General features: G+C 43.7%; 1 protein-coding gene across 4 annotated transcripts in view; it reads right to left on the bottom strand.

Moving 5' to 3' along the window:
• Arhgef28 (Rho guanine nucleotide exchange factor 28) overlaps positions 1–27,082 on the bottom strand; it is a 282,273-nt gene that overhangs the window by 225,547 nt on the left and 29,644 nt on the right. For all 4 annotated transcript variants that reach the window (XM_040729095.1, XM_040729097.1, XM_040729100.1 and 1 more), the window contains exon 2: positions 861–904. In XM_040729095.1, the coding sequence (XP_040585029.1) occupies positions 861–904 (44 nt within the window). The remainder of the gene's footprint in view (positions 1–860; positions 905–27,082) is intronic.

Raw genomic sequence — 27,082 nt, 5'->3', positions numbered from 1 at the left:
CTACAGACCTTGAGTAACTCAGAAGGCAGCGTTTTCTATCACTCAGAAATCCATCTATTGTATTACTCTGTCTTTTCCCAAGACTACAGTGGTCGTCTATGCAATGTGTGCAGAAGGGAGAGAAACGAGAGAGGAGGGGAGGGTGTGCTAGCTGAGTAGTGAGGCGGGGGGTGGTAGGCGAGGATATTAATGTTTTTATTAATTGAGGTTTCTGGCTAAATTTGTTCTGGCTCCCTAATATTCTGCTCTAAACCACAGTTCCACCCACGCACCCATAACCTCCGCCCAGGCCCATCTCCGAGGAAGGAGGCAGAGAGGATCTGGGTGCCATTTTGTTAGCAACGAAACAATTGGCTTAGACTGTATGGGAACTAGTCTCAGAAATAAGCTGGAGGCATGTGGAAAATGTCTGTCCCCTGCCTGCCACTTCCACACATACCTTACATGTGTACTCTAAATTCCCATTTCAGGTTCAAAGCTAAAACCACTATCGGCAAGGCACGCCTCCAAAATTAAATTTTAAAAAAGGCACACAAGAAAAACACGTTTTTGCTATTATCAGGAAATTACCACAAAATAAAATGTACAAAAATTCCTTATGAAAGTAAATCAAATGAGTTGGAAAACACATAGCTTTTCAAAAAGTACTGAATGAAAGATAATTAAAGTCTAGATTTTGGAAAGAGGAGCCAGGCCATTTTAAAGGCTATACAGAAATACCTGATTTAGACAGTAATTCTCCATGTGTTTTTAAAAGGCATCAACTCCATAGTAAGTAAAACATTCTCCCCCACTTCAGCCACAAGGTTTCGAGTTAGGAAAGGGCCATTGGACCTAAAGCCCAGTGCTTAGGGACTTACGTAGAGAGGCACTTCATTGCAGCTCAACTCCATGGCTCCTGCATCTGCAATGGAAACAACACAAGCGTTATGGCGGGAAGCCTATCACCAGCCCTCAGAGTCCTCTGTGGCCCACTTTCAGAGTCAGCATCATGGGGAAGGAGTACACTAATTAAGAAAACTACAGAGATATTAAACACACACACACACACACACAAGCACAGAGAGACACAGAGACACAGACACACAGACATAGACACACACACACACACACACACACACACACACACACGAGAGGCTAGGGTTGTAGATCAGTGGTGGAATGCTTGCCTAGCCTACACCAAGGCCCTGGAGTCCATTCCCAACACCCCCTTTAAAAATTAATATAGAAAAGAGACACTGTCTTACATGAAATTATTCTCCCCGAGAAAACAGAATGGCAGCCCTTCACAACCTAAACCTATGAGCAGTAATTTGACATCTGAGTACGTACACAAAAGAGCTGAAAGTGGGCTAAGCAGTGCCAAAGTGGGGAAGCAACCCAACCCCCGGCAGCCTGTCCACGGACAGTGAAAATGCAGCAGACATATGCGATGCAACAATGTTCGCCCACGGGCTACAATGTGAATGAGACAGAAAGTTTTTTAAAAAATAAGCCAACCACAAAAGAAAAAAATACTGTCATCACTCCACTTACATGAGGTACCTAAATAGGTAAATTCATAGAGACGGAAAGCAGGATATAAATTGCCAAGATCTGGAATTACTGATCAATAGAGACACAATTTTTATTTGGGAAGATAAAGACATGGTCCTGAGGATGGGTGATGGTGATGCTACGTGGCATGAATGTGCTTAATGCAGCTGACTCACGTGCTCAAAATGATCCAAATGATAGATCTTATCTTACTATAGCAAATGCATAGTAAGATACACATAGTATGTGTGTGATAGCATACACATGATGCATATACATGCTACATACAGATATAGTCTCACCTTTGTTCTTTCAGATTAGTTTCCACACATAAGGAAATCCCATCACTTCAGACACTCCAGTGACTATCCCAGAATTGGGAATATTTCCAAAAGCCACAGAGGGGCAACCTAAACATTAGGAAAGCTTGGGCATAACTCACCATTGTCTCACAGCCTGCTATAAAGTCTTAATCTACTTTTGCCCAGATAACACAGAGAGCATAAGACCATTCTTGCCTCTCTAACACAGAGGCCAAATGCTCCGACCACCGGCAAACTGGCCAATTTTACCGCAGGTTGCATGAAACTCCATCTGCCTGTGCCTATCTCTTTAAAAACAGAGCACAGAGGTGTCTCTGGACAGACAGGCGGACAAATGAAATGTGGCATGTACATACAATGGGATGTCATTCCACCTGAAAAAGGAAGGAACACAGGCCACAGTCTGGATGACTCCCAGAAGCAAGTCGCCTGTGAGACGAGCCAGACAGAGCGAGAAATGCTCCCTAGTTCTAGTAATTCGGGATGGCGAGAGTCAAAGGCTCATGATAAGGGTCTTGGTGAGTAAGGCCACCAGACTATTGACCACATCTACTCTCAGCCTTCTGGGTGGGAAACATCTCCCTTTGAAGAAACAACCCTGCCTATTTAACATGCCTGGTCCCCCTAGTACTTAGCTGTGAGTGCAAGGCCTTCTGTGCCTCTCCCAGAATACCTTTTTAAATGTGTTTTAAAATCCATATATACCAAAAGAATCACAAAACCATTTTTGGTGAGAATATGAAGATACATTCTGAAAAGCAAGTTATTTTCTTAACAAAAACAAACTAAAATAAACCATGAATAAGACGGTGGCTCTGACAAAGATGTTTGTTTTGGTTCTGGGAGCATGGGAAGGTATGCACATGTATGTGCAGGTGCACAGAGGCCAGAGGGGGACTTCCAGCGTCACCTTGTCCCTTTAAGACAGTCTCTTACTGAACTGGAAGCTTGCCTTTTGGCTGGCCAGATTGCTCCCAGGATCTGCCTAGTGCCAACTTCCAATGCTGGGGTTACAGGCACAGGTGGCCATGCCTAGCTCTTTATGTGAGTGCTAAGGGGTCTAACTCAGGTCCTAATGCTTGCACAGCAACTCTTAACAAATGAGCCATCCTCACAGCCAAATGAGTCTTCTTCACAGCCCTGATGAAGCTTTAAAAGCGTCTCACCTGAGATCCATTCACTTTGCCATCTGTGAGTGAGCAAGATGCTATAATGAAGAACTTGACGCCAAAGCACACAGAGGTCTACAGACCTGTGGCCAGTAAGAATGGCTCATTTCACAGAAGTATTTCAACGCACTCGGATCGTTACAAATTCTACGGGAAGTAGTCATAAAGGCCTTTATCACATGGGGGACACAGGCTATATGGTGGCAGTGTACTTTTTAAAGGTGTCAAACTTAAACAAGCACTACAGAATTTTCCTCTATAAATACAGAAGTATTCCTAGGATTCCTGAGGTGGGAAGTATCTGTTTATGTTAGAGCTTTGTTGCGGGATGGGGGGTGGAGGTGGGAAACAAACTCAAATGACCTGTTCTTTCCAGAAAGAAGTAGTGCTATAATGAGTGGGAAAAGAAAATGCATTTCAAAGGTTGTAGACATAGTTGTTACAGTGAGGATGTTTTGGAAAGAATTATTTGGGCCACCTCTGCCTCCAGGGTCTAGCCTAGTAAATGGATAAACTAAAAAAGATCATACTGAGTGAGGTGGCCCAGACCCAGAAAGACGAACGTCACATGTTCTCTCTCATCAGAAGCTCCTAGCTCCAAATCTTCAGACGTGAGAACATATCCTAGAGTTACTGCAGAAACCAGGAAACTAAAAACAGACAGTTGCCATGTTAGAGATGTAGGGGACCAATAAAGAGGAGAATAGCAGGGTACAAGTGATCTGATTAGGGAAATGAGGGAAAAGGGGGAATTCTAATAAGGGAACAGCAAGGGAGATAAATAATAGAAGGAGGACGGAAGAGGGAAAATAGTGGTAAGAATGTCTGAAATGTCATAGGAAATCATACTATTAGCTATTTACCTAAATAGGAAACCTGTAATACATATGTGTCTGTGTATATGTATTTACATATAAAGTTTAAACAAAATTTTCTCAGCTAGGCGATGCTCTCTCCAGGAGCCAAAGACCACTGAGGACCTACCTCTGCCTCCCGTGCCGCCATAGCTGGCCAATACCATAATTCTTTATAGTAATAGTGTCAAACATTGTTTAGAACATGCAAAAGACTTAGGATGCCACCTGATTAGTCTTTCTCTGTGGAGTGGGAACCCCCACACCACACACCAAACATGAGAAGCCCTTTTTTGAGTTGTTGACCAGGGCTGTCTAAGACACTCCCAAAACATACAGCCTATTGCTGCTGCCCTTTAGTTATCCCCAAGAGGTGGAAGGTGAGGGCCCACTGGTGAAGACACCGTGCACTTCCCGACACAGGGCTCGGAGGTCCTGAGTAGGAACTGACCTGAACGCTTACCTGCTGAGGACTAACTTCGTGATAGCAGAAGGTCTGCCGCAGAAGGTCTGCCTAGCCGTGGCACCATGAACTATAACACCTAACATGGCACAGTAACCCTGAGGGCTAGTGTGAAGTCAAGGATCTTGGAGGAGAAACTACAAGCCCCACTTGACTAAACAAGCACGATCTCTAATACATTCTAAACATTTGTCCTTATACCCACAGACAAGCGTAGTCCTCCCCGCTTGTCAAGGAAATGTCCCTTTGCAATAGACAGGCCATCACAGAAAGCCACAACCAATCAACACGCAGAGTTGTGGAGCCCAGTCCCAGTGGATACATCCACAAAGCAACTCTTAAGGTTCAGGAAACACTGCAAAAGAGGGGGTGGAAAGATTAGAAGAGCCAGAGGGTCAGGAAGCTTGCTGAGGGATTGTGTCTCTGAGAATGTCAGAAGTTACACTCATATAGTTTCACCAACGTGACTGCCTAAACATGAACTAAACAAGGACAACAGCATCCATGGTGGACAGGGGAAAGATCAAAAGGCCTCAGCCACACACAAAGAACTACGGGCAACTAAGGACGCTGTGAGTGGGAGAAAGAGTCTTCCTCAGGGAGGAGCACACCAACTGGTTACCTAGTACCAAATGGCTGGCTCTGAAAAGACATATACAGATAACAATGTACAGAACTAGTAGGTTGTATGTAGGATAATATATATGTAACAACAATTAATGAAAAAGACACTACGAATCTGAAAAAGAGGTATATGAGAGGGCTTGGAGGGAGGAAAGGAAAGGGAGAAATGGCGGTTACATTTAATTTGTGTGTTATAATTTGAGTGTTTGCGCATGCCCACAGTTCCGAGTATTTGATACAAAGTATGCTTTAAGTTTGCAATTACAGTAGCCCTCACATCTGTAAATCTTTTTTAAAAGCTTCCAAGAGGAGCATTTCCTAGCCTTCCTGTTTCATTTGTCTGAGAGTTTGCAGAAGGACAGACAGCTGTCAGGGACGGTGAGCATTTCTTTACCGACATTCACAGAATAGGGGGGCTGGGACTGGGACCTAAGTCCCTCAGTCTCAGGTCATCAAGCAGAGAAAGTCTTTGCCCAACTCTGTACCACAGGGAACTATCTTCTCGTCCTCAAAAACTCCAAACCTATCTCAAGGTAGATAGAAATGAGAAACAAAGACTCCAAGCACCCAGCTGCCGTTTCACACTGATGAGTTTTAGGGAATAAACAAGGTTAACATAGAAACTTTACTACCATGTTTAATCCTTATAACTTTTTCCATTTTTACACAGACTATAGCATGTGCACCACTGTGTTAGTGTGGTATGTAAATAAACACATAAATACATTAATTATGATACATGTTAGCTACTTTTTCTTTTTTATATATTTTTATTATTTGTTTTTAAATTTAAATTTAAATTAGAAACAAGGTTGCTTCACAAGTCAATTCCAGGTCCCTCTCCCTTTCCCTCCCCTCCTCCCGTGCCCTCCCACCACTCTCCCAATATCCCTTCATTTCCTCAGGGAGGGTGAGGGCCTCCTTGGGGGTGTCCATAGTCTGTCATTTCATCCAGGGCAGGGCCTAGACCCTCCCCCAAGAGTCCAGGGTGAGAGTGCACCTCACATTGTTGGATGGGAGTCCAAAGTCCATTTGTATACCCGGGATAAATACTGATCTACTACCCAAGGCTCAATGTTTTTTTCTTAAAAGAGTACATACTAGCATTTTGAAAATCTGATTCTAAAAAACCAGGTCCTTCCCCATTGGTCAGGACTTTGTAGCAGTTTCCTTTCACTTAGTCCAGGAGGATATGGCTGACAGGGGTAAGTGCAACTCTGAGGTGCAATTCTCCAGTGCTTGTGATGTGCACCCAGGGTAAGTGGTGGGTGTGATCTGCACCCAGGGTGAGATGATGAGTGTGATCTTCACCCAGGCTGAGGTGGTGAGTGTGATCTACACCCAGGCTGAGGTGATGAGTGTGATCTTCACCCAGGGTGAGTGTGAGTGTGATCTGCACCCAGGGTGAGTGTGGGTGTGATCTGCACCCAGGGTGAGTGGTGAGTGTGATCTGCACCCAGGCTGAGCTGGTGAGTGTGATCTGCACCCAGGGTGAGTGGTGAGTGTGATCTGCACCCAGGCTGAGGTGGTGAGTGTAATCTTCACCCAGGGTGAGTGGTGAGTGTGATCTGCACCCAGGCTGAGCTGGTGAGTGTGATCTGCACCCAGGGTGAGTGTGAGTGTGATCTGCACCCAGGCTGAGGTGGTGAGTGTGATCTGCACCCAGGGTGAGTGTGAGTGTGATCTGCACCCAGGGTGAGTGTGAGTGTGATCTGCACCCAGGCTGAGGTGCAGCTTCACCTTGCACCGTGAAGGACTTGTTTTCTCCATATAAGGCTAGGGGAGACAGAGCTGCCTCAGCTTTGATCTCAACAGAACCATCCAGGCCCAGATACCACATTACTGATTTTGTACCTTCTGTTTAATAGCTCATATCTTACTTCTCCCAGCTAAACCTCTTGCTATTTAGTATACCAACTTAAAAGTCACTTTGATTAATAGTAATTACATTTTCCAGAATAACCCCTTGACCCCTTAAGCAAAATAATGTTAAACCAAAATATGTGACATAAGTTTTTGAAAAACTGAGTTTCCTTAAAGGTTTTAATATTCTGCAAGCGCGAAATGTCTGGCTCTTGTTACTGTTGAGCTGTTTTGCTTTTATCTTTGTGTGTACGTGGTGTATGATTGTATGACGTGTGTGTGTGTGTGTGTGTGTGTGTGTGTGTGTGTGAATAAGTTCACACATACATACCATGATGCACATACAGAGGTCAGGGGGCAACTTCAAATGTTGGCCCCAATCTTCTGTCTTGACTAGGCAGGGTCTCTTGGTGTGTGTGTGTGTGTGTGTGTGTGTGTGTGTGTGTGTGTGTGTGTGTGTCTGTGTGTGTGTATTTTCACTGCATATGCCAGAACAGCTGACAGGTGGGTTTCTGGGGTCTCTCTTTATCTTCCCACCTCCATAAAGGATCTCTAGGATTATGTGGGACTTAGGGATTCAAACTCATGTCCTTATGCTTACGCAACAAGTGCTTCACACACTGAACCATTGCCCTAGTCCTGAAACTGGTTTAAAGATGTTTCTATTCTGATAAAATGATAGAGTACCCAATTTCATCCCAAGTCCTTCTAAAACTCCTACTGACATTTCCTAAATGAGTTGCAGAGAAAGCACTTTGAGGGAAAAAAATACGATCCACCCAATTGAACTGTCAAACTTCAAACTGGATATTATTTTTAAAGTTTCTTCCCCTTTAGGTTTTCCTCAGATGAACTCCTCTGTTTTCATGGAAAGGGGCTCTGAGTCCTGCTGTCCCCTGACTAAACTATGCTGGGTCTCCTTCTACACTGGTGATTCTCAACCTTCCTAATGCTGTGATCCCTTAATACATTTCCTCATGCTATGATGACCCCCAACCATAAAATTACTTTTGTGGCTACTTCATAACTATGATTTTGCTACTGTTATGAACTGTAGTGTAAATATTTGTTTTCCAATGGGCTCGAGTGACCTTTATGAAAGGGCCGCTAGACCTTCAAAGGGTCACAATCCACAGGTTGAGAACAACTCTTCTACACCAAATTTAGTAATCAAGTAAGTTTGTGTTTTGCCAGGCCAATTGTAGCTGCATTTGGCCTGTATAAATCTCCCTGTATAAATGTCATGTTCCAGCTTCTGCTGTGTTCCCGAGGCCTGACTCCCTCCTGTAACTTCTAAATGATTCATGATCAAATCCTTAAAAAAAATAATCAGACCACATTTTCTAAAAACATTTTTGGGAAAGTTAATGCCAAAATATTTCCAAAAATCTTTCAAAAACCAAAGGATGGTTTGGACTGTAATCCATAACATTTTTCTTAGGTTTTTCTCCAAAAAGGTAAACAAATGTTAATAATGAGATACTAAAATAGGCTTATATTGCAACAAATATCTAATATCCAAAAATCTTTGATTGCTGGTTAACTCTGAAGAAAAAATATTAGACCATTTTAAGTAAGCTAATTTGTAAAGTTAGGAAGTAAATGGAGCATTCAATATGCAATGAAAAAATTCAGTCCCTCACTTAATGAAATTCCGGGTTTCCAACTCTTGTACCTCCAAATGAAACATTCATGGATGTGAAGGCATGCCTTCATTGTTTGTGTGTGGGCATTTCTTGGGATGGGAATGTTGTTCGTTTGTTTGTCCATTTGGAGACAAAGTTTCACCATTTAGCCCTGCCTGAAGTCCACTATATAGACCAGACTGATCTCAAACTCAACAAAGATCCACCCACCTCTACCTCCAAGCTACTAGGAAGGCCTACAACACCATGCCCCTCAGAGCTAGGGCTTTAATTTTGCCTTTGAACAAGATAATAATCAATGTCTTGCATTCCTTTTATAAACCCACAGCAACTTGTCACTATAAATATTAGTAACTAAACTCAGAAAGCTAACGATATAGCACACCCCGTGCCAAATATTTTACAAACATGGCAGGCTGAAGAAGAGTGTGGAAAACAAAAGCTTGAACATGCAAACATTCTACACTTACACAAAATCATGTGCCCAGTGAGTGGTGCCCTCCCCACTCCTCCTCTGCCCCTCCCTCCACTCAAGCTATTACTCTTCTGCAGAGCAACAGGCTTTTGGTAGAATGTGTATTTTTTGTCTCACTGTGATTTGCAAATGGTGTAATAAAATATAAATCAGTTTAAAACTCAAAAGGCTTGAAGGCATAAATGTTTTATAAAGTTGAGAAAAGCATCATTGGGGAACTGTTTAAGTTTTATATATGAAGCAATTTATTAGTAAGAATGTGGTAGCATAGACCCACTAGCAAGTAACAGAAAAATCCTAAGACAGCCACTTCAACCATATTAATTTTAACGCAAAAGGAATAAAAAGTGTGTCTAACCAAATAACAGCATAACAGTACTTTGAAAATTAAATATGACAGCACAGGTTTTGTGATGTGCAATCACTTTTGGCAGAAATATGCCTGCATCATCCTCAATCCTACACACACACACACACACACACACATACGCGCGCGCGTGTTCACTCTCTGATCACTCTCTGGGTTAGCACAAAGTTTAAAATGAAAAATGGCAGCTTGCATAAGATCCCACAGCAAATGGCAGAGCTGGTACCCAACTCAACTGTTGACGCTAATGGAGAAGGGAAGGACAGTACACTCTGGGCTATGAGGCCAAGTCTCCCAGACAGCCTTTGATGCCAGCACAATGGAAATGCGTAAGGAAAGAGCATTTATGCATGAAGCTACTATTGAATAGACAATGCTGACTATATAAACCTGTCTCAGACTAGAATGATCTATCTGAGTCACGCAAATCTCAACAGCTGTAAGAGGAAAGTTAGATTATTTCATAATCACTGAGGACGTGTCTAAAGATTAGGAAGGAAACAACACCACAGTAACTCTTCAATAGGATCTCATTAATGCAAACTAATGGGGTGGTGGGGGTGGGGAGGAGTAAGGAGAGCCAGTCTCAAATAGTGCAGCCTAAATTAGAGGTTGTTTATAAAGTACAAAGAGGAGCATGATTTGGCTGCTGACAGAATGTTCCGCTAAGCCTGTCACACTCATTTGTATTTCTCAGGATATATTTGCACAGAGACACAGTGATTAAGCCCTTTAAAAGCTTTTCCCAAATCTACTGAACTTTTGTTGATTCTGTGAGTCTCCATGGACTGTTTATAGTCAACACAAAGCTCAATTACCATCCAAGCATCCTGAGGAAGATGCAGACTTTCAACACCTCAATTCCCTCCTTAGCAAGAAATCTCCAAAATTCCTCTTGAAGGCCCAGAGTCACATGGTCATGGACTGTGGACACTGAAACACAGAAGACATTATGCCTGTCAAGGTGCTCACAGCCTAGTCCAGATGATAGGATGAGGCAGGAAGATAGCAGAAATGGTACTGGTGACTGGTGATGGAGGGAAGCCAGCATAAAGAGATAAGGGAGTCCTCAGATAGAAGGGGGTTCATTGTGAAGACAGGCTTGATGCACACACAGGGTTCAAGAGGCTGAAGCCAGAGGGAATAACAGTGACCTCCTACATCTATACAGAATCCATCCCTACAAGTGACCTCCTGTGTCTCCACAGAAGCCATTCCTACATCACCCACTGTGTCTTGACAGACAGAAGGAGCTATGGAGGCTGAGGAGATGGGTTATTCAGTGAAGTGCTTACCACACAAGCATGAGTGCCTGCGTATGGATCCCCAGCAATAAAACCAGGAGCAGCAGTGTGGGTCTGCAACCCCTGTGCTGAGGGGTGGGGATGAAGGCAGGAGGATCCTTATGGCTTTCTGGCTAGATAATCTAGCAGAATCAAAAAGAGACCTTGTCTCAAAAAATCAGTAGACTAATAGAGAAAGGTTCCCACATCATCAATCACTGGCCTCCCATATGCTTGCACACACACGCGCGCGCGCGCGCACACACACACACTACACTTACATACAAATGAAAGGGATGTAAGGCAGAAGGGTTCTTTGACAGGGTCCTACCAACAATACTCCCTATTATCTGTTACCTTTTTGTCCAATAGCACGTATCCATGTATCCCAGGTTTCCTCTGCTTTCCCCTCATGGCAAATGGGACGCCTTATTAAGGTCATGGGGAGGCCTGACCCTGACAGCTCCATGTTTGGGTATAAGCAATGACTTGACCAAATGTGAAACAGGATTCGTCTCCAACATCTTCTTTCCATTTTTCTTATTCTCAATTCCATCTTAGAAAATCAGAGCAAGAGAACAAGCAAACCATACCAAGCCCAGATGCTAAAACTAAGCTGGCAGGCAGGGCCGCCCCAAGTTCATGCATGTGCTAATGTCGTGAGAAAGACTGTTTTATTTATTGTAGCTCTTCTGCCTATAAAATGCAAAGCAGCAACCTGGACAAAGAGAAGACAAAGGGCGCATGCCTGAGAGAGGGAACGTGAAATTTAAGTCCAACACAACGCCTTGCTAGGCAGTTTGCTTTGGCTCACTCCTTTTACAAGCTAGAGGACCTCCCTTTTAACTTTGGTGAAAAGGAAGGTGGCTTTTTCTTGGGCCTAATTTGGAATTTCTAGAAACTAATATGTTAATTAAGCCATGAGCTTGCAATGTATGGTCTATGAATGAACTTTATAGAGACATGAACTCCAAGAAATTAATGTAAGATTTTATTTATATGTATTTTTCTGGCAAGAGCTCAAAGCTTTACATTGGGTTCTTAGTGGACCATTAGAACTTGAAAATAAAAAAGACAAGAATATATTCTACCAAAATTAATTTCTTGCTTTTCAAAAGCTCATGCCAGGAGACTGAATAGATGTAGTATAGGCTAGGGGGAAATATTTGCCAAACACAGACCGGACAAGGAACTTTCAAACAACCTCGCTGGCAAACACACAGAGGACAGAGACTAACATTTCACTGCAGAGAGTACACAGATGGCAATAAACACATGCCAAGATGCTCAACATCATTAGCCACAAGGGACATGCAAATTCAAACCACAGTGAGATCAGCACCTGTCACTCAACATGAAAGACAAACAAAAAGAGGGCATGCCCTGGAGAGGATGGGGAAGCAAGGCCACACTGCTGGTGGGATAGGAAAGGGTACAGGCACTATGGGAAACACCAGGGGATTCCTAAAATCTAAGCACAGATGTGCCATCAGCACACGCACTAACAGAGAAATAAGAACTCACACTTACACAAGGCCCTGGACACCTTCATGGCAGCCCTATTCATACCAGCCTCAACGCTAGATGATCCCAGACGCCCTTCAGCAGCATGGCAGCTCAGCTTCAGAACAGAGCAACATATGCACAGCAGAAACATGTAGTCAGCCTCCTCATTCTTGGGTTCTGCATCCATGCATCCTACCAAACATACGCTGAATATGCACTTGGACTTAGGCTTATAATGATTACACATAAACTAAACTTGTACAGATTTTTTCCTCGCCATTGTTGCCCCAACAATAAAGCATTACTTATTTGATGCTGATAGGTATTATAGGTAATCTAGAGACCAGTTAAAATATATGGGAGGAGTCACATGGGTTATATGCTAATACAATGCCATCTCTGTAAGACTTGAACATCCTCCAATTTATGAATCCATGGGAAGTCCTAGGCCAAAACCTACCCATGCAAAGGAACAGCCACACCATTTACCAACACAAAGGAGGAAAGTGGTGGCATGGATAAAACTTCAGGAAATGAGACTGGAGAAATGGCTTAACAATCGAGAGCACTTGCTCCAACAGAGAACCTGGATTCAATTTCCAGCACCTTGTCAGGCAGCTCACAGCTACCTCTAACTCCAGCTCCAGCTACCTCTAACTCCAGCTCACAGCTACCTCTAACTCCAGCTCCAGCTACCTCTAACTCCAGCTCCAGCTACCTCTAACTCCAGCTCCAGCTACCTCTAACTCCAGCTCCAGAAGGATCTGACACCTCTTGCCTTCATAATTACCTGCTCTTGTGTGTGTCACGATCAATAATAATGTAAACAAGACTTTAAAAGTTTCAGGAATAGGGCTGGAGAAATGGCTCAGAGGTTAAGAGCACTAACTGCTCTTCCAGAGGTCATGAGTTCGATTCCCAGCAACCACATGGTGGCTCACAACCATCTGTAAGGAGATATGGTGCCCTCTTCTGATGTGTACATGGAGGCAAGGTGTTGTATTCGTAATAAATAAATAAATCTTTAAAAAAAAGTTTCAGGAATAAAAGCCAACCCCCAAAAGTGGTAGGTAATACAATTCCATACACAACATTCTGTAAAAGAAAAACGCCAATCAGATGGGGACACATTGGGAGTTAAAAACAGCAGTTGAGATAAAGATGTAGGAAGGTAATTATGATTATAGAAGAGAAAAACAGTTGATGTTTTATAACCATTCAATGTCTTACATGATAGTGGACATACGAACTTACACAGTGACAAAATGACACAGCATAGACATTGAAAACACATGTTGACTCATGGAAGAAAAGTGTAAAGCTTGGATAAGGTTGATAAGATGTATCAATGCCCTTCATGCTTGAGTTTTTTCTTGATTTTATTATTTAATATTCATTTATTTTATCTTATGAGTGTTTTAACTGAGTGTATATATGTGCACCATATGTGTACCTAGTGCCTGAAGAGGCCAGAAGAGAGTTAAGAATCCTGGAACTGGAGTTATAGAGGTTGTGGGTCACCATGTGGATGCTGGGAATTGAACCTGGGTCCTCTGGAAGAGCAACCAGTGCTCTTAACCACTGAGTCATCTTCCCAGTTCCTAGAGAAGGGTGAGAAAGAGAGAGAGAGAGAGAGAGAGAGAGAGAGAGAGAGAGAGAGACAGAGAGAGACAGAGAGAGAGACAGAGAGAGAGACAGAGAGAGAGACAGAGAGAGAGACAGAGAGACAGAGACAGAGAGACAGAGACAGAGAGACAGAGAGAGACAGAGAGAGAGACAGAGAGAGAATGTGTGTGAATGTATGGGAGTATGGGAGAGTATAGGAGAGAGAGAGACAGAGAGAAGCTGAGTGCAGCAGTTCCTGTGGAGGCCAGGAAAGGGCATCGGATTCCCCTGAAGCTGGAGGTGATTGTGAGCCGTCTAACACGGGTGCTGGGAACTGAACTTAGGTTCTCTGGGAGAACAGCAAGTGCTCACCATCTGAGCCATCTCTTCAGCCCCTGGGTCCCTAGTTAAGATATTAATAATACAGTTTTGTAAGCTAGGGCCTGGAGAGAAATTGGGCAGCATATATAAAGGACCTCCTATTGTTTCTGACAGATGCTTGGGAATGCATAATTGCCTCAACAAAAATTCCAATTTAAACAATATTACCAGAGCTTATGCATGCTAATCAGTTTTCTCCCTTTTGTGATAGCTAGAATAGTGCTCTCTGTCTCTGTCTCTGTCTCTCTCTCTCTCTCTCTCTCTCTCTCTCTCTCTCTCTCTCTCTCTCACACACACACACACACACACACACACACACACACACACACACACACCGGTGCTGCTTATTGTCATTATTTAAACATTATTAGTATGTCTTTACTGCTTGCTACATTTTGTTTAATCGTTTTGTGGGAGCAAAGCTTCACCCTTTCAGACTGAATCTGAGGGCTGGAGAAATAGCTCAGTTCTTGTTGCTCTTCTAAAAGACCCAGGGTTAGCTCCCTGCATCCACATGGCAGCTCTCAACCAGGAGTTCCAACACATTCTTCCGACCTCTGTGGGCACAAAGCAAGCATGTCTTACCCAGACTTATATGCAGGCAAAACATTCATAAACATAAATAAAATAAACTGATTTTTAAAAAATGAACTTGAATTTTTGAAATAGCAAAAGATTTTCCAATCCGCTGAGGTAGTAATATGTGTAAACTAAGTAAAGAATGTTATTGGTGATGCACACCTTTAATCCCAGCACTCGGGAGTTCCAGGACAGCCTCCAAAACAATACAGAGAAACTCTGTCTCAAAAACAGAAAAAAAGAAGAAAAAGAAGAAAAAGGCAGGCACACACTGCTCCATCAGTAGCAGAGGTTCCAAGCATGGCCTCCCGAGAACATGAAGCCTGAGCTGTGTTACAAAGAATGCAATGGCTTTTAGGTAGGGCCGTGCCTACATAGGAAGGCTTGGGCAATGAGAGTAGCAAACTTTTGTGACTCTCAAAATGACTGAGTTGGTGATGTAAGGAAAGAGAAGGACAGGAGTTGCCGCTGGCCTTCAGCACCCAGGCACCAAGGATGCTAAGCGGCCTATGATGCCAGATCAAGCCAGCACTGGCAGTCGCCCCACCCCAAGTGCTGACAGTGTGGAGAACTGCTTAGTTAGGAGGAAGAACTGCCAAGAAGACTGTGAAAGGGGTACCACAGGCATAAGGAATGGACAGAGCCACGGGGAAGCATAAAGGAAAACTATTCATTGAGCTTCAAGACCTCCACAGCCCACAAGAAATATGTGTATAAGGCAAATCGAAGAAACCCCAACATAATGTCACATCACAAGCATGAATATCATGTAGGGAGTGGGGCTAAGGTGACAGATGTGATATGAATTGTGTCTTAAAGGAAAACTATTGTAGGTGTTGTCACATGGATTTGAAGCAAAGAAAGGCCAAAGACAGGGAAACCAGAAAAGAGACACGGCTGTCCCTCAGGGAGAGAGACTGCTGTCCTTCAGGGAGACAATGCTGTCCTTCAGGGAGACACTGCTGTCCCTCAGGGAGAGACTGCTGTCCCTCAGGGAGACACTGCTGTCCTTCAGGGAGACACTGCTGTCCCTCAGGGAGACACTGCTGTCCCTCAGGGAGAGAGACTGCTGTCCTTCATGGAGACACTGCTGTCCTTCAGGGAGACACTGCTGTCCTTCAGGGAGACACTGCTGTCCTTCAGGGAGACACTGCTGTCCTTCAGGGAGACAATGCTGTCTTCAGGGAGAGACTGCTGTACTTCAGTGAATGACATGAATGCTGAGTGAAAGCAATGCTATAGAAATAAATCTAAAGACCTTCAAGAAAGAAAATGGACAGACTTGTTACCAAGTTAATTGAAAAGCCTGGGGGTTTCTAAGGTGGCTCTTGGGATCCCAGAGTCAGAAACCGTGTGTGTGTGTGTGTGTGTGTGTGTGTGTGTGTGTGTGTGTGTGTGTGTGTGTGTGTGTGTGTGGTATGCTACTGACCAGGACGCGGATGCAGAGAACAGGAGAGGCAGACTTTAAGATAGATACCAACTACTAACCATGGGTTCCCAGAACCCCCAGGAAAATGGTTTCACGCCCTAAAAATGAATTTTAGAATTGAAGATTAAAACAACAACAAAGAGTTTCCTTTTCCATTGACTACTATAAGTGTCAATGACGCTAGCTGAAAGAAAATTTCTACTAACCAATAGGTTTTGGGTTTTTTGGGGGGTCAACCTGAAGGGTTGGGCATATAGTGCGGTGGTGGAGCCGTGAGTGAGCATGCGCAGGCCTAGAACCCATCTGTAGAAAACAACCCTGAACATTAGAAACGGTGTAGAAAAACATCAGACCCCACCCCGAGACAATCAGAGACAAGTCTAGTCACACATATAGTTACCAACAATCTCAAGCTAATTCTGACATGCCAGAAAACACACAGTGCTGCATAGTAACCCCTTGGTGTATTCTCTAGAGAAGTAATACTTAATTTCCTGTTTTCACAAATGATCTGCTAGATAAAACTCATACTCTACTTTCCTTAGCTATTACTAACTCATTTTAAGTCTAATAGAAAGGCAACATTATTCTTAGGTGACACTTCAAAATTATTGTTTAAAAATGTTCAACCTGCGTGGAATCCAGTAGGATGAATGGCTTTATTGTATGTCACGGGAGCACTTTGTTGGTAGTCCACACCAAGGGAAACCAAATAAAAAGGCTTTGTCTTTCCGGGCGGTCTTGATGTGGACAAGTGGGTGAGTCTTAACATTGGATACTCTCCAAAACACGCACTGCCTGTAGTGAGGCAGGTGAGCTCCGGCTGTTTCCCTCTTCATGGCATCAACTCATACTGTGCCCTTGGACCCAAATGCCCCTCCTCGGCTCATGTTTTCTACGACTGGAATGCCACTATGCTGTCTCAGGCAACACTGAGCTCCTATGTCGAGTCCCCAGTGTGGGGACGAAGAAGGAGGGGATGGGGTAGGGGAGAAGGAACAGGAACAAAGTGTTATGCTCTACAGAGCCTAAGGGGACAGGCGTCAAGTCAAGGCAGATTTCATACGCCATGAACTGAACTAACACTGTGTTCCAGAAAACACAACCCCCAAAATTAACAGCGTGTACAGATCCATGCACAGCAGACCGACAGTCGGGTTTGATAGGTACTTCTCATCACATTATTAGTCCTGTTAATTTTCATCTCAGTCCTCTTCCCAGAACACATCTATAATGTATACACATTGTATTGGATGGTTTTGTGTGTCAACTTGATACAAGCTATAGAGTCACCAGACGAAGGAGCCTCAGTTGAGGAAATGCCTCCATGAGATCCAGCTGTTAGGCATTTTCTCAATTAGTGATCAATGAGGGAGGGCCCAGCCCTGGACTGGTGGTCCTGGGTTCTATAAGAAGACAGGTTGAGCAAGCCATGAGGAGCAACCTGTAAGCAGCACCCCTCCGTGGCCTCTGCATCAGCTCCTGCCTCTGGGATCCTGCCCTGTTTGAGTTCCTGTCCTGACTTCCTTCAGTGATGAACAGCAATGCTGAAGTGTAAGCCAAATAAACCCCCACCCCAGCTTGCCTTTTGGCCACAGTATTGCATCACAGCAACAGAAATCCTAACAAAGACATACATGAACACAAACCTTTTCCTATCTGGTCTCCTAGTTGCTGTTTATTATCGTGTGTGTGTGTGTGTGTGTGTGTGTGTGTGTGTGTGTGTGTGTGTGTGTGTTTGCCTGTGTGTATGTATGTGAGCCATGTGTGTGCCTGGTGCCAGCAGAGACCAGAAGAGAGTGTCAGATCACCATGGGACTGGAGTTACAGACCGTTGTGAGCCCCCACGTGGGTGCTGGGGACTGAACCCAGGTTCTCTGCAAGAGCAGTAAGTTCTCTTAACCATTGAGCCACCTCTCCAGTCATTAAGTTCCCACTTTTTGCTAAATGACTGTTAACTGAGTGTCATGATCAAAGTTAATATGATAATGACTCCTGATGGGTAAAAAATCTTAGTTTATCCCTATCAGTATACCATGACTCAAAAATAGGGACCCAGAAAAAAAGCAAGATGCACAGTTTGAGATGCAGCTTAGTCAAGAGGCAATCCCACAATCAGTCCTCTTGACTAAATTACAGAAAACATGTAATTTGCTGAGGATATACACACATGTGTATGTGGGGAGGTGGGGGTGGCCCAACTCACATGCCACAAACTTGTCTAGTTATGTGTCCTATAAATTTAGATTGCACACTGTAGGAGAAATGCCATTTTGATGAGAGTTCATTTAACACTCCGTAAAACACAGATGTGACCAGAGTGTCTAGTGAAATTCAGGCCCAGTGAGCAATTTATTGATCGACAAACAATAGCACCAGACACTGGCTGTTATCGCCTCTATTGTGAGGCCAGGCCATACTCTGCCCAAATAATTCATCTTTACCTTTTGAACTATATTTTAAAAATAAACATTAAATTAAAATTTTAAAACAGTGATTCCATCTGTATGATGCTACCACATTTTGGACAGAAAAAAACATTTTCTGCTGTGAAAGCAACACCTTCATCAACTTCTCAGAGATTAGGCCTTAGGGGGGCTTGCTTCCTTCTTATCTCTGTACCCCAAACCCACCCCACCATGCTACCAGCTATCTGTTCCCCCATGGGGGTTCCATTTGTTCCTAGTTGCTGGAAGGTACTTCCTCTTTCTCTGGTACATTCAACTCCTCCTTCCCTCCTCACCATGCTCAGCTAGAGTGAGGGAAACAAGGCCCCTGGCCCCAGGAAGTGCAGGTTCTATTGGAAGAGGTCCATATTAAGGCTATGACTTCAAGAACATTAAAAAGAGGCAGAAAAAAACACACACCGAAATGAAAGTGGATCTTACCCAGCAGGTGAAGCTTGCAGGATGACCCGAGAGGAACTTGTTCACTGAGTTTTTGTGGCTATCCTTTCCGATGTATTACTGCCTTAATAACCTCAGGCCATACTGGTCAGAACCCTAGCTAAACTATTTCGAGAATTACTTTAAAGGAGTAATAGAACTCTTCAAATTATAAGGGGTTCTGCATAAGCCATGAACACTCACAGAAAAAAAAGGAATTTATGACTAAGAATCTTTCCCCTGAAGACGTGTGAGGGGTTTCAAGAGCCCAGAAGATCCACCAGTAACAGGCTCTGAGGAGGGAGACAAAACCTTGACTCGTATGTGACAGAGAATAAAAGCTGAAAGTCCTGCATGGGCGAGACTTACAGAGTGACACCTTTAGTCAAATAATAATTAACAATAATACTAGAAAAAATATGGCAACAAGCTAAAGGGAAAGAAAAAACCATTTTCCCAGCCTAAGTTCTAAGTCTGGAAGAGGAGGAGGATCCCCTCAGATACTCTAACTGAAAAATTAACACAGGAAATAGTCCTACACCACAGCACATGGAGGCTGACTTAGAATCCCAACATTTCCACAGTTAGCATCTCACTGGACATAGGCTCTCAACAGTATAAAACGCCCAACAAAACTCTCCGTCTCCAAAGACAACAGAAAGAGTAAAAAATCAGTCCTTTCCAAATGTCAAATAATAGATTAACCAATCAGCCTATAAATCAATAGGTTTAAATAAAGATGTTTTGAAAATCAGTGGAAACATTTTAAAAATAAAACAGGATATCATCCAGAAAGATGATGCCAAGATGACTAAGATGCAAGAAGGACTTCAGAAAGAAAGACTCAGAGTTTAAATTTTCACTGAATTGGTTAAATAGAATGGTGAAAAGTCAACTAGTATACACTGGATTTTGAATCTTAAGAATAAGCCAACACACTTTACATAGGAGTTCCATGCTGAAAGAGTGGGCAATACAGCAGAAGAACTCACAAGTGTTATCTTTCTTTTATAATTGACAAAAGAGAATTTCTCATATTCTACAACTATATTAGCACCACAAATTCATCAAAGCTAAGAAATCTTGGGCAATTTGCAGAGTGATGTGTGATCTCACTTTAAAAATATTTTGGATGGTGACCACGAAAACACAGAAGTGGATGCGGTGTCACTCCCCTCTGGTCCCTAAACTTGGGAGGTAGAGGCAGGAGGACCAGGAGTTTGGGCCAGCCTGGGCTACATTTTGAGACCAAAACAGGAAGGAAAGAAATAGAGAAATGTCAAAACCATCAATGCTGCTCCTCCACAATGTGGACTTGTGAGGAAGGACACAAGTGTTTACATGCCTTTTAAAAACACCTCTATTGTCTGATTTGTGATGACCACATGCTTTATCTGTAAATTTTTTAAAGATTTATTTATTAATTATGCATACAGAATTCTGCCTGCTTGTTTGTCTGCAGGCCAGAAGAGGGCACCAGATCTCATTACAGATGGTTATAAGCCACCATGTAGTTGCTGGGAATTGAACTCAGGACTTTGGAAGAACAGTCAGTGCTCTTAACCTCTGAGCCATCTCTACAGCCCCCTGTAAATTTAAAAAAAAACAATTTCTAATTTCAAATTTAAATTGCAAAGGGAAGAATAATATAACTATATATTTAATATGTAGTTTATATTTAAATTGTATTTAACAAGTTTTAAAATTTTAATCCTTAAATCCTTTGATCTTTTAATTTTTTAAAGAAACTAAACCACCATGAAAAGGAAAGTAAATTATCAACCTTTACTGAACTTTGTGAGCCATGTGCTTCAAGACTTTCAACCCCTTATCTGTAAAAATGGTGCCATAGCATCTGTTTTACAAAGCTATGCCAAAGACACCATCTACAGTACTCAGTCCTTACTATAGGCAGAGTCCTCCTCCCTGGCATCACACACACACACTGTCCTCTGAAATTACAGCTACCATTTACTGCCTTTCCCTCAAGCCTCTCAGCACTATACTCATCCTCCTCTGCCTCCTGGTGTTCCCTCTTCTATGGGAGAGAATTGTTCCTTTGATTACTTCCCTTCACATCACTTTATCAGCCATTGGTAACTGGTCAGATCCAAACCGGTCCTCTTTTCCTAAGGCCCCTAGTTTTATCAAATGTACTAACAGGCTAGGGCAGAGCACTTGCCTAAAGGTCCTGGACCTCCAGGGCTCCTAACCCTAGCACACTGCTGACTTCTTTCTTTCACTGTCCACCAAGCGGTGGCTACGCTGTTCCCATCTCCCCTTTGCTAACTCTTCATCCTTTTTGTTAATCTGGCAGCCATGCACCTTCACCACCACCACCTCCAACTCTATTCTAAGAGCCTGGTAAGCCATCATCAAGGGTATCCATCCTGGGAACTAATGCCAGGGTTAGCACTCAGCAGTCAAAGTCACTGTTTCCACCCTTTATTCCTCTAATGAAAAAATGGCCCCTGGTCACCATTTGCCACGTAAACCCTCCCTTAGCCAAGACTACCTTTCCATGTGTCCCCATCCATGCTCTACAGAGTTCAATCAGCTCCAACCTGTCACCCCCATGAGTTCCTCCTTGCCTAGTCTAATACCGCACAGTATATGTCATTAGAGGCTGAATCTTGGGCAAGCGCCCACTCATTCTACAACTTCATGTTCCCTACCCTGCTTCTTAGTTCACGTTGCAAGGATCAAATGGAACCCAGGAGGAAAGACACCTGGAGAAGCGCTGACACTCTGAATGGACTTAGCAAATCACAGGGCCCGTTCTTACTCTCTTCATCTTCCTGATAAAGGTATCTTCATTTATCCTGAAATTTAGCCATCAGCTGGCACAGCTCTATTTGCTAATTGTTCATCTCATCTTTCAATTACAATCTTCCTCTAGGATCCTTCTCTATTCTCTGTACCTAGCAAAAATTGACTTAAGTGAGTAAGTTCAATTGTTAGATTCTTTGACAAAAGACCGAGGACAGTGGCTATTGTTTGGAAAATATCAAGAGTCTTCAATAATATTCAGGTATCTGCCAGGTATCAAGATATTTTATGTTAAATATTGTATCATTGAGCAAGAGAAGCAAAACTCTCAGAATTTTTGAGGTTTGCAATTTATTGATAGGCAATAAGTAGTGTCTAAAAAGCAAATGTTATGGCACTTTAGAAGGTGGAAGAAGAGATTGACAAGGGTGTGTTGCATATTATTTGTTTAACTTTGTAAAGATGAATTGCTGTTTTACCTTGTCTGCCTAAGGCACGGGACGGATTTAATAAAAAGCTGAATGATCAATAGGGAGGGAAGAGGTATAAGTGGGACTTCCAGGTAGGGAGAGTAAGTAGGAAGAGGAATTTAGGCTCGAGGGAAAAAAGAAAAAGAGACACCTGGGAGACACCAGGGGACAGACAGACAGACAGACATGGAGGAAGCAGGAAAGAAAGGCAAAAAGCTCCAAGGCAAAACACAGATGACTAGAAACAGGTTAAATTAAGTTATAAGAGCTAGTGGGACAAGCCTAAGCTAAGGTTAAGCTCTCATGAGTCTCCGTGTCTTTATTTGGGACATGGTTGGTGACCCCCCAAAAATATTCCAACTATAAGGGTATTAGTAGGTGCACCTTTAAATACAGCTGTTGAGGAACTCCAGCAGGGGAAAGTTGTACAGATGTGTGGGCTGAGCTCTAGAAGCCTGGTTGTGCTATGAGCATGTGCACGGAGCTACAAGGAGGCAAAATATCTGAAGCAGAGGGAACAGAAAGACAGCAATGAGAGATGAGGACAGAGAAGAGTGGAGGGTAAACCCATAAGGCCTCGGAGATCACCCTGAAGCCCTGCGCTTCCATCAGAAGCTAGATGCCATCTATGGTTTTGAGCTAAGGAACGACATGAGGTATCATAGACATACTGACAGGAGTGCATACTAGCTACTGTGCAGTAGGCAGGCTGAGAGGGGCAAAGGCAAGAGCAGGGGACTTGCTGGAGGCTACTGCTGTGACTCAATACAAAGAGGATAATAGCTGAGACAGAGACATGTCAAAAAAAATGGTGAGAAGTAGTCGGATTTGGAATATATGCTGCAGACAGCTGGTAAGGTGTCCTGACAAATGGGAAAGGAATTTGAGAGAGGAGTGACAGCTATCCGTCCAAGCTTGAATTCTGAGGAAAGCATAACACATCCACCAGTAGACATGGGGATGGAGTGGGTGGTACGGAGCTGGGTGGAGGGAACCAGGAGTTTGGTAACAGATGCTATCAGTCTGATGCATACATGAAGAGCTGTCCCAGATGCATGAGACACACACTCTGCACCATACTCACAAATTCCTCTTGTGGCTAAGTCTTTATGATAGAACTCTAGCAGGGAGGTGAACAAGCCTAACAGAGAAACATAATTCTGGCCTGCCCTAGATGTCAAGGTCAAGAAGGGGAAGAGGAAAGATGCCCACAGCCAAAGGCAAAGGGAATATCCCAAGCAGGCCTTTTAGAAACCAAACCACCACCACATTCTGACTACAGCAGTCAAGATACATGGAAACAACACAAGGAAGGGAAACCACCTGGCCATTTCACAAGAAACCTCCTCTCACAGTTCAGTTCTCCGGTTAGAATTTGGCTCATGAGGCTATTTTCCTTGGAAATCATGGTTATTTTACAAAGAAAAATGAATTTGAATTTCCTAACATTGAGAATGAGGAGCTAACTACAAACGGAGCCAGCCGCTCAAGTCAACCCTGGCTCCTGGTGACCTCTGCCTCCCAACTTTGTTTCTCAGCGTGCAAATACTGCCTTGGGAGCGCTGCTTTCCCCTGCCTACACACGGGCTCTCTGGAGAGTCAGTGGGTGCCTGCATATTAAACACCATGAGCTACTCAAATAAAGGAACAGTGAAACTGGATAAGTAAGGTTCTGAGGTCTACACATTTCAGTTCTATTTTCTTGTAAGCCCCACTGAAATTGATTTGTAATCCCAGCATTCTTGAGACAGGATGATGATGAGTTACAGGGTAGCCTGGACTTGATGGAAACACCCTGTCTTTAATTTTTTAGAAACGTCAGGGGCATGGTTCTGTGGTGGTGTGCTTGTCTGTTGTGCACAGGCCCTGGGTTCAATCCCCAGCACAGAAAAGGACAGATAACTGAAGCAAAGGGTATCTTGCACTATCCTGTGGGGACAAAATGAGATGGCATGGGACACTCTTTTTGAAGTTATGAAATGACCTCTTGAGGTAAAAAACGCAATATTAATCAAGTCAAAAATCACTAAAAGTCACTAAAAATAAGTTAAAAGCTGTCGCTCTATGGAAAGCTCCTCCCTAGGGTTAAATGTGATGACCTGTGAGCCATAGTTAGGCCAAACTTCTGTTGTACAAGCTGGAAGCATGACAAAACCCTGAGAGAAAACACAGGCCTTTGTCCAAGAGCTGTAGAATCAGGCGCATTGTAGAGGCCATCCATGAAAAGAGCCCTGTTGAAGGCGTTTTCTCCCTTATTCTCCACGTGCTGTTCAACTCCATTCAAATGGTGACAATTAGCATTGAAGTGAATAGGCCACTGTATAGATACTGTTCGTGATTCACAGAGATGGGCTTCCCGGCCCAATGGGACTGGACATCAGTATTCAAACAACCTTGCATTTTAATTAATTCCTGCATCATAGCATGCCAAAGACCAGAAGAACACACAGCTCTGTTAAAGCAAGGGTGCCCTGGGATTACTGTGCATGGGGGGGGAGTGTTGAGGTTACACACCTCCACTTTTTCTCTCAGGAGACAAAAACACATGATGGCCAGAAAACTATCAGACACATAGAAGGCAGAAGGCAGCCAGCAGCTGGAAAGGGCACTGCGGTTGGCCTGAGTCTGGGTAGATGAGAATGAGTTAATTTCAATAGCATTTTACAGAGTGGCCCAACTGTGAACACCTGAGACCGGAGCCCACACGTTCCTCAAGGTCAGAGAGTCCAGATCTCTTGTCTACTAATTCTGGATTTCTCTTTCTGTGTTTACTGCCCACTGACACTAATCTCCTACTGGTCTCCCCACGTTTATCCCCAGTTCACTCTAGTCCTTGGAGCCCATGACTAAAATTCACACCTGAAAATTCTGCCCTATGCTACCGTCTAGCACCCTTCCCTTGTAAATCCTTGAGTGGCTCCCAACAGCCCAGACTGCAAAGGTGTCCTTGTCTCTCCATGAATGAGACAGCCCCTTTAGGGCCTCAGCCACGCTTTTTTTTTTTTTCTTCTCCAGAGCAGACATTTGTGGGGTGTTGGTTACCTGGCCTCTTTCCTTTTTCTTTGTTAGCACCTGGGTCTCCCCTCTGGGAAATCCTCCACTGAGTATAACTTTGCCAGGAAGGAGAATTCCATGACCCTTACAGAAGCCATGGGATTTTCTCAGCTCTATCCCTGTCCCAGCAGAGCCAGGAGCTGGTACATGGTTAGCATGCTTAAGCAGAGTCCTCTCTTAAACAGTTAATTTAATTATCAAAGTCTGTTTATATCGTTCACAAGAAAAAACTATGGCTAAGTCACTCTGCAACTTATAACTTCAATAAGCAAGCCAGCCATTCCACCTATGGGGGGGCCAGTTTCATATGCCCCAAACACCACTGCTACTCCTGTGACATCTTCGTGGAAACTAGAGGCAAGACTGGAGTGCCCTGATGAGATGAGCCTGGGTCAGAAATGCCAGTCCTAGTTCAGAGAGTGAGTGTGAGTAGTGGGGCAGCCCAGAAGAGACTGGACAGGATGCTGAGTCCAGGCAGACAGAAGTAAGTCAGCCATACTAAAGGGAAGGACAGAGGTGGACCAGGAGGGCAGACATATCCATCATATATACTCAGGAAGAAAGCATGACTGTGGGTAGGGTTTAAGCTCCCTCCTATGTAGCTGTGTACAAAATATAAGATGAAGAGCCAAGGAGCTAGAGGTGTAAGCAAGGCCCACTCATGAGGCACCTTGCACAGTGAAGTTACAGAAGCCCTGAAGAAATTAACATCTGAGTTCTAACATCATGAGACAATCTGATTCCCATAATTAACTTTGTGACATTCCTATAACCAGTCTCAACTTATTCTTAATAGTTCATGCACCTTTATAAAATAGGATGAACCTTTATAAAATAGGATGAGCTATTAAGCCAAAACACATGTTTCAGTAAACCCAGTCCAGAAGATCTTAATCTATAGACATGGCACCCCCAAAATCTATTCCAGAGCAGGAAGTAGAAAAGGCTGAAGTTTATCTAAGTGAAGAGTTCTACAAAGAACAAACTCAAGGAAATCATACCCCCTGAAATGAAGGCTCCCGGGTTCTGTCTCCAGCAAGGTATGTACCTGTGGACAAGTTAAACTCATTAAGCCTTAGTTTCCTTCTCTGTAAAAATGGAGCTGCTGCTGTTGGCAATAGCTACAAACCTGGGTGCATAGTGAATCAAAAGTATGGCAAGCCTCTGCAGTGTGCCACCTCGATGAGGACACTACTCTACCCCAGCTCCTCTAAGCTGGAAGGCATGCCCTTACACCCTGAGGCATCACCACAGGCCTGATGGCTTGAGAACTCAGTTTCCCACCTGTAAAGTGGAGCCACAGGAGGTGTAGTGGGGCCGATCTAAGCTTTAATGGATTCTTGATGCACACAAACACTATTACCAAGTGCTTATGTACTTATGAATGACCTTCTCAGAGACAGACGTCCAACACCACCTTTGAATTTCCAGTCCAACCACTTTCCTCACGTCCTTCATAAACCCACAAAGACTCTTTATTGCTTACTAGGCCTCTGAAGTCCAATTGCTTTCCACTTTTTATTGTGGCCCCACTCTGCCCAGCTGTGTGGTGCTGTTTCCTCCTGTACCCAAATGTACAGCTCCCCTCACTCCTCTCATTCTCAGAGACGGCTCCTCCCTTTTCTCTCCCTCTATCCTTCCCTCTCCCCACTATCTCTGTCTGTCTCTGTCTCTCCACAAGCAGATCGGCTTCCTCTCCTGCAGGGAGCCCCTTCCTCCAATGGCCCCAGGCATAATCCCTCTGAATGGAGGACTCCAGAATTCTCAGCCAAGCTCCCAGGTGAGATTTCTAACTTGGCTA

The sequence above is a fragment of the Mesocricetus auratus genome, unplaced genomic scaffold (assembly GCF_017639785.1).
Source record: "Mesocricetus auratus isolate SY011 unplaced genomic scaffold, BCM_Maur_2.0 Super-Scaffold_100020, whole genome shotgun sequence".
Taxonomy (NCBI): Eukaryota; Metazoa; Chordata; class Mammalia; order Rodentia; family Cricetidae; genus Mesocricetus; species Mesocricetus auratus.
The sequence above is the reverse complement of the archived record's forward strand: the minus strand, read 5'-3'. Positions and strand labels throughout refer to the sequence as shown.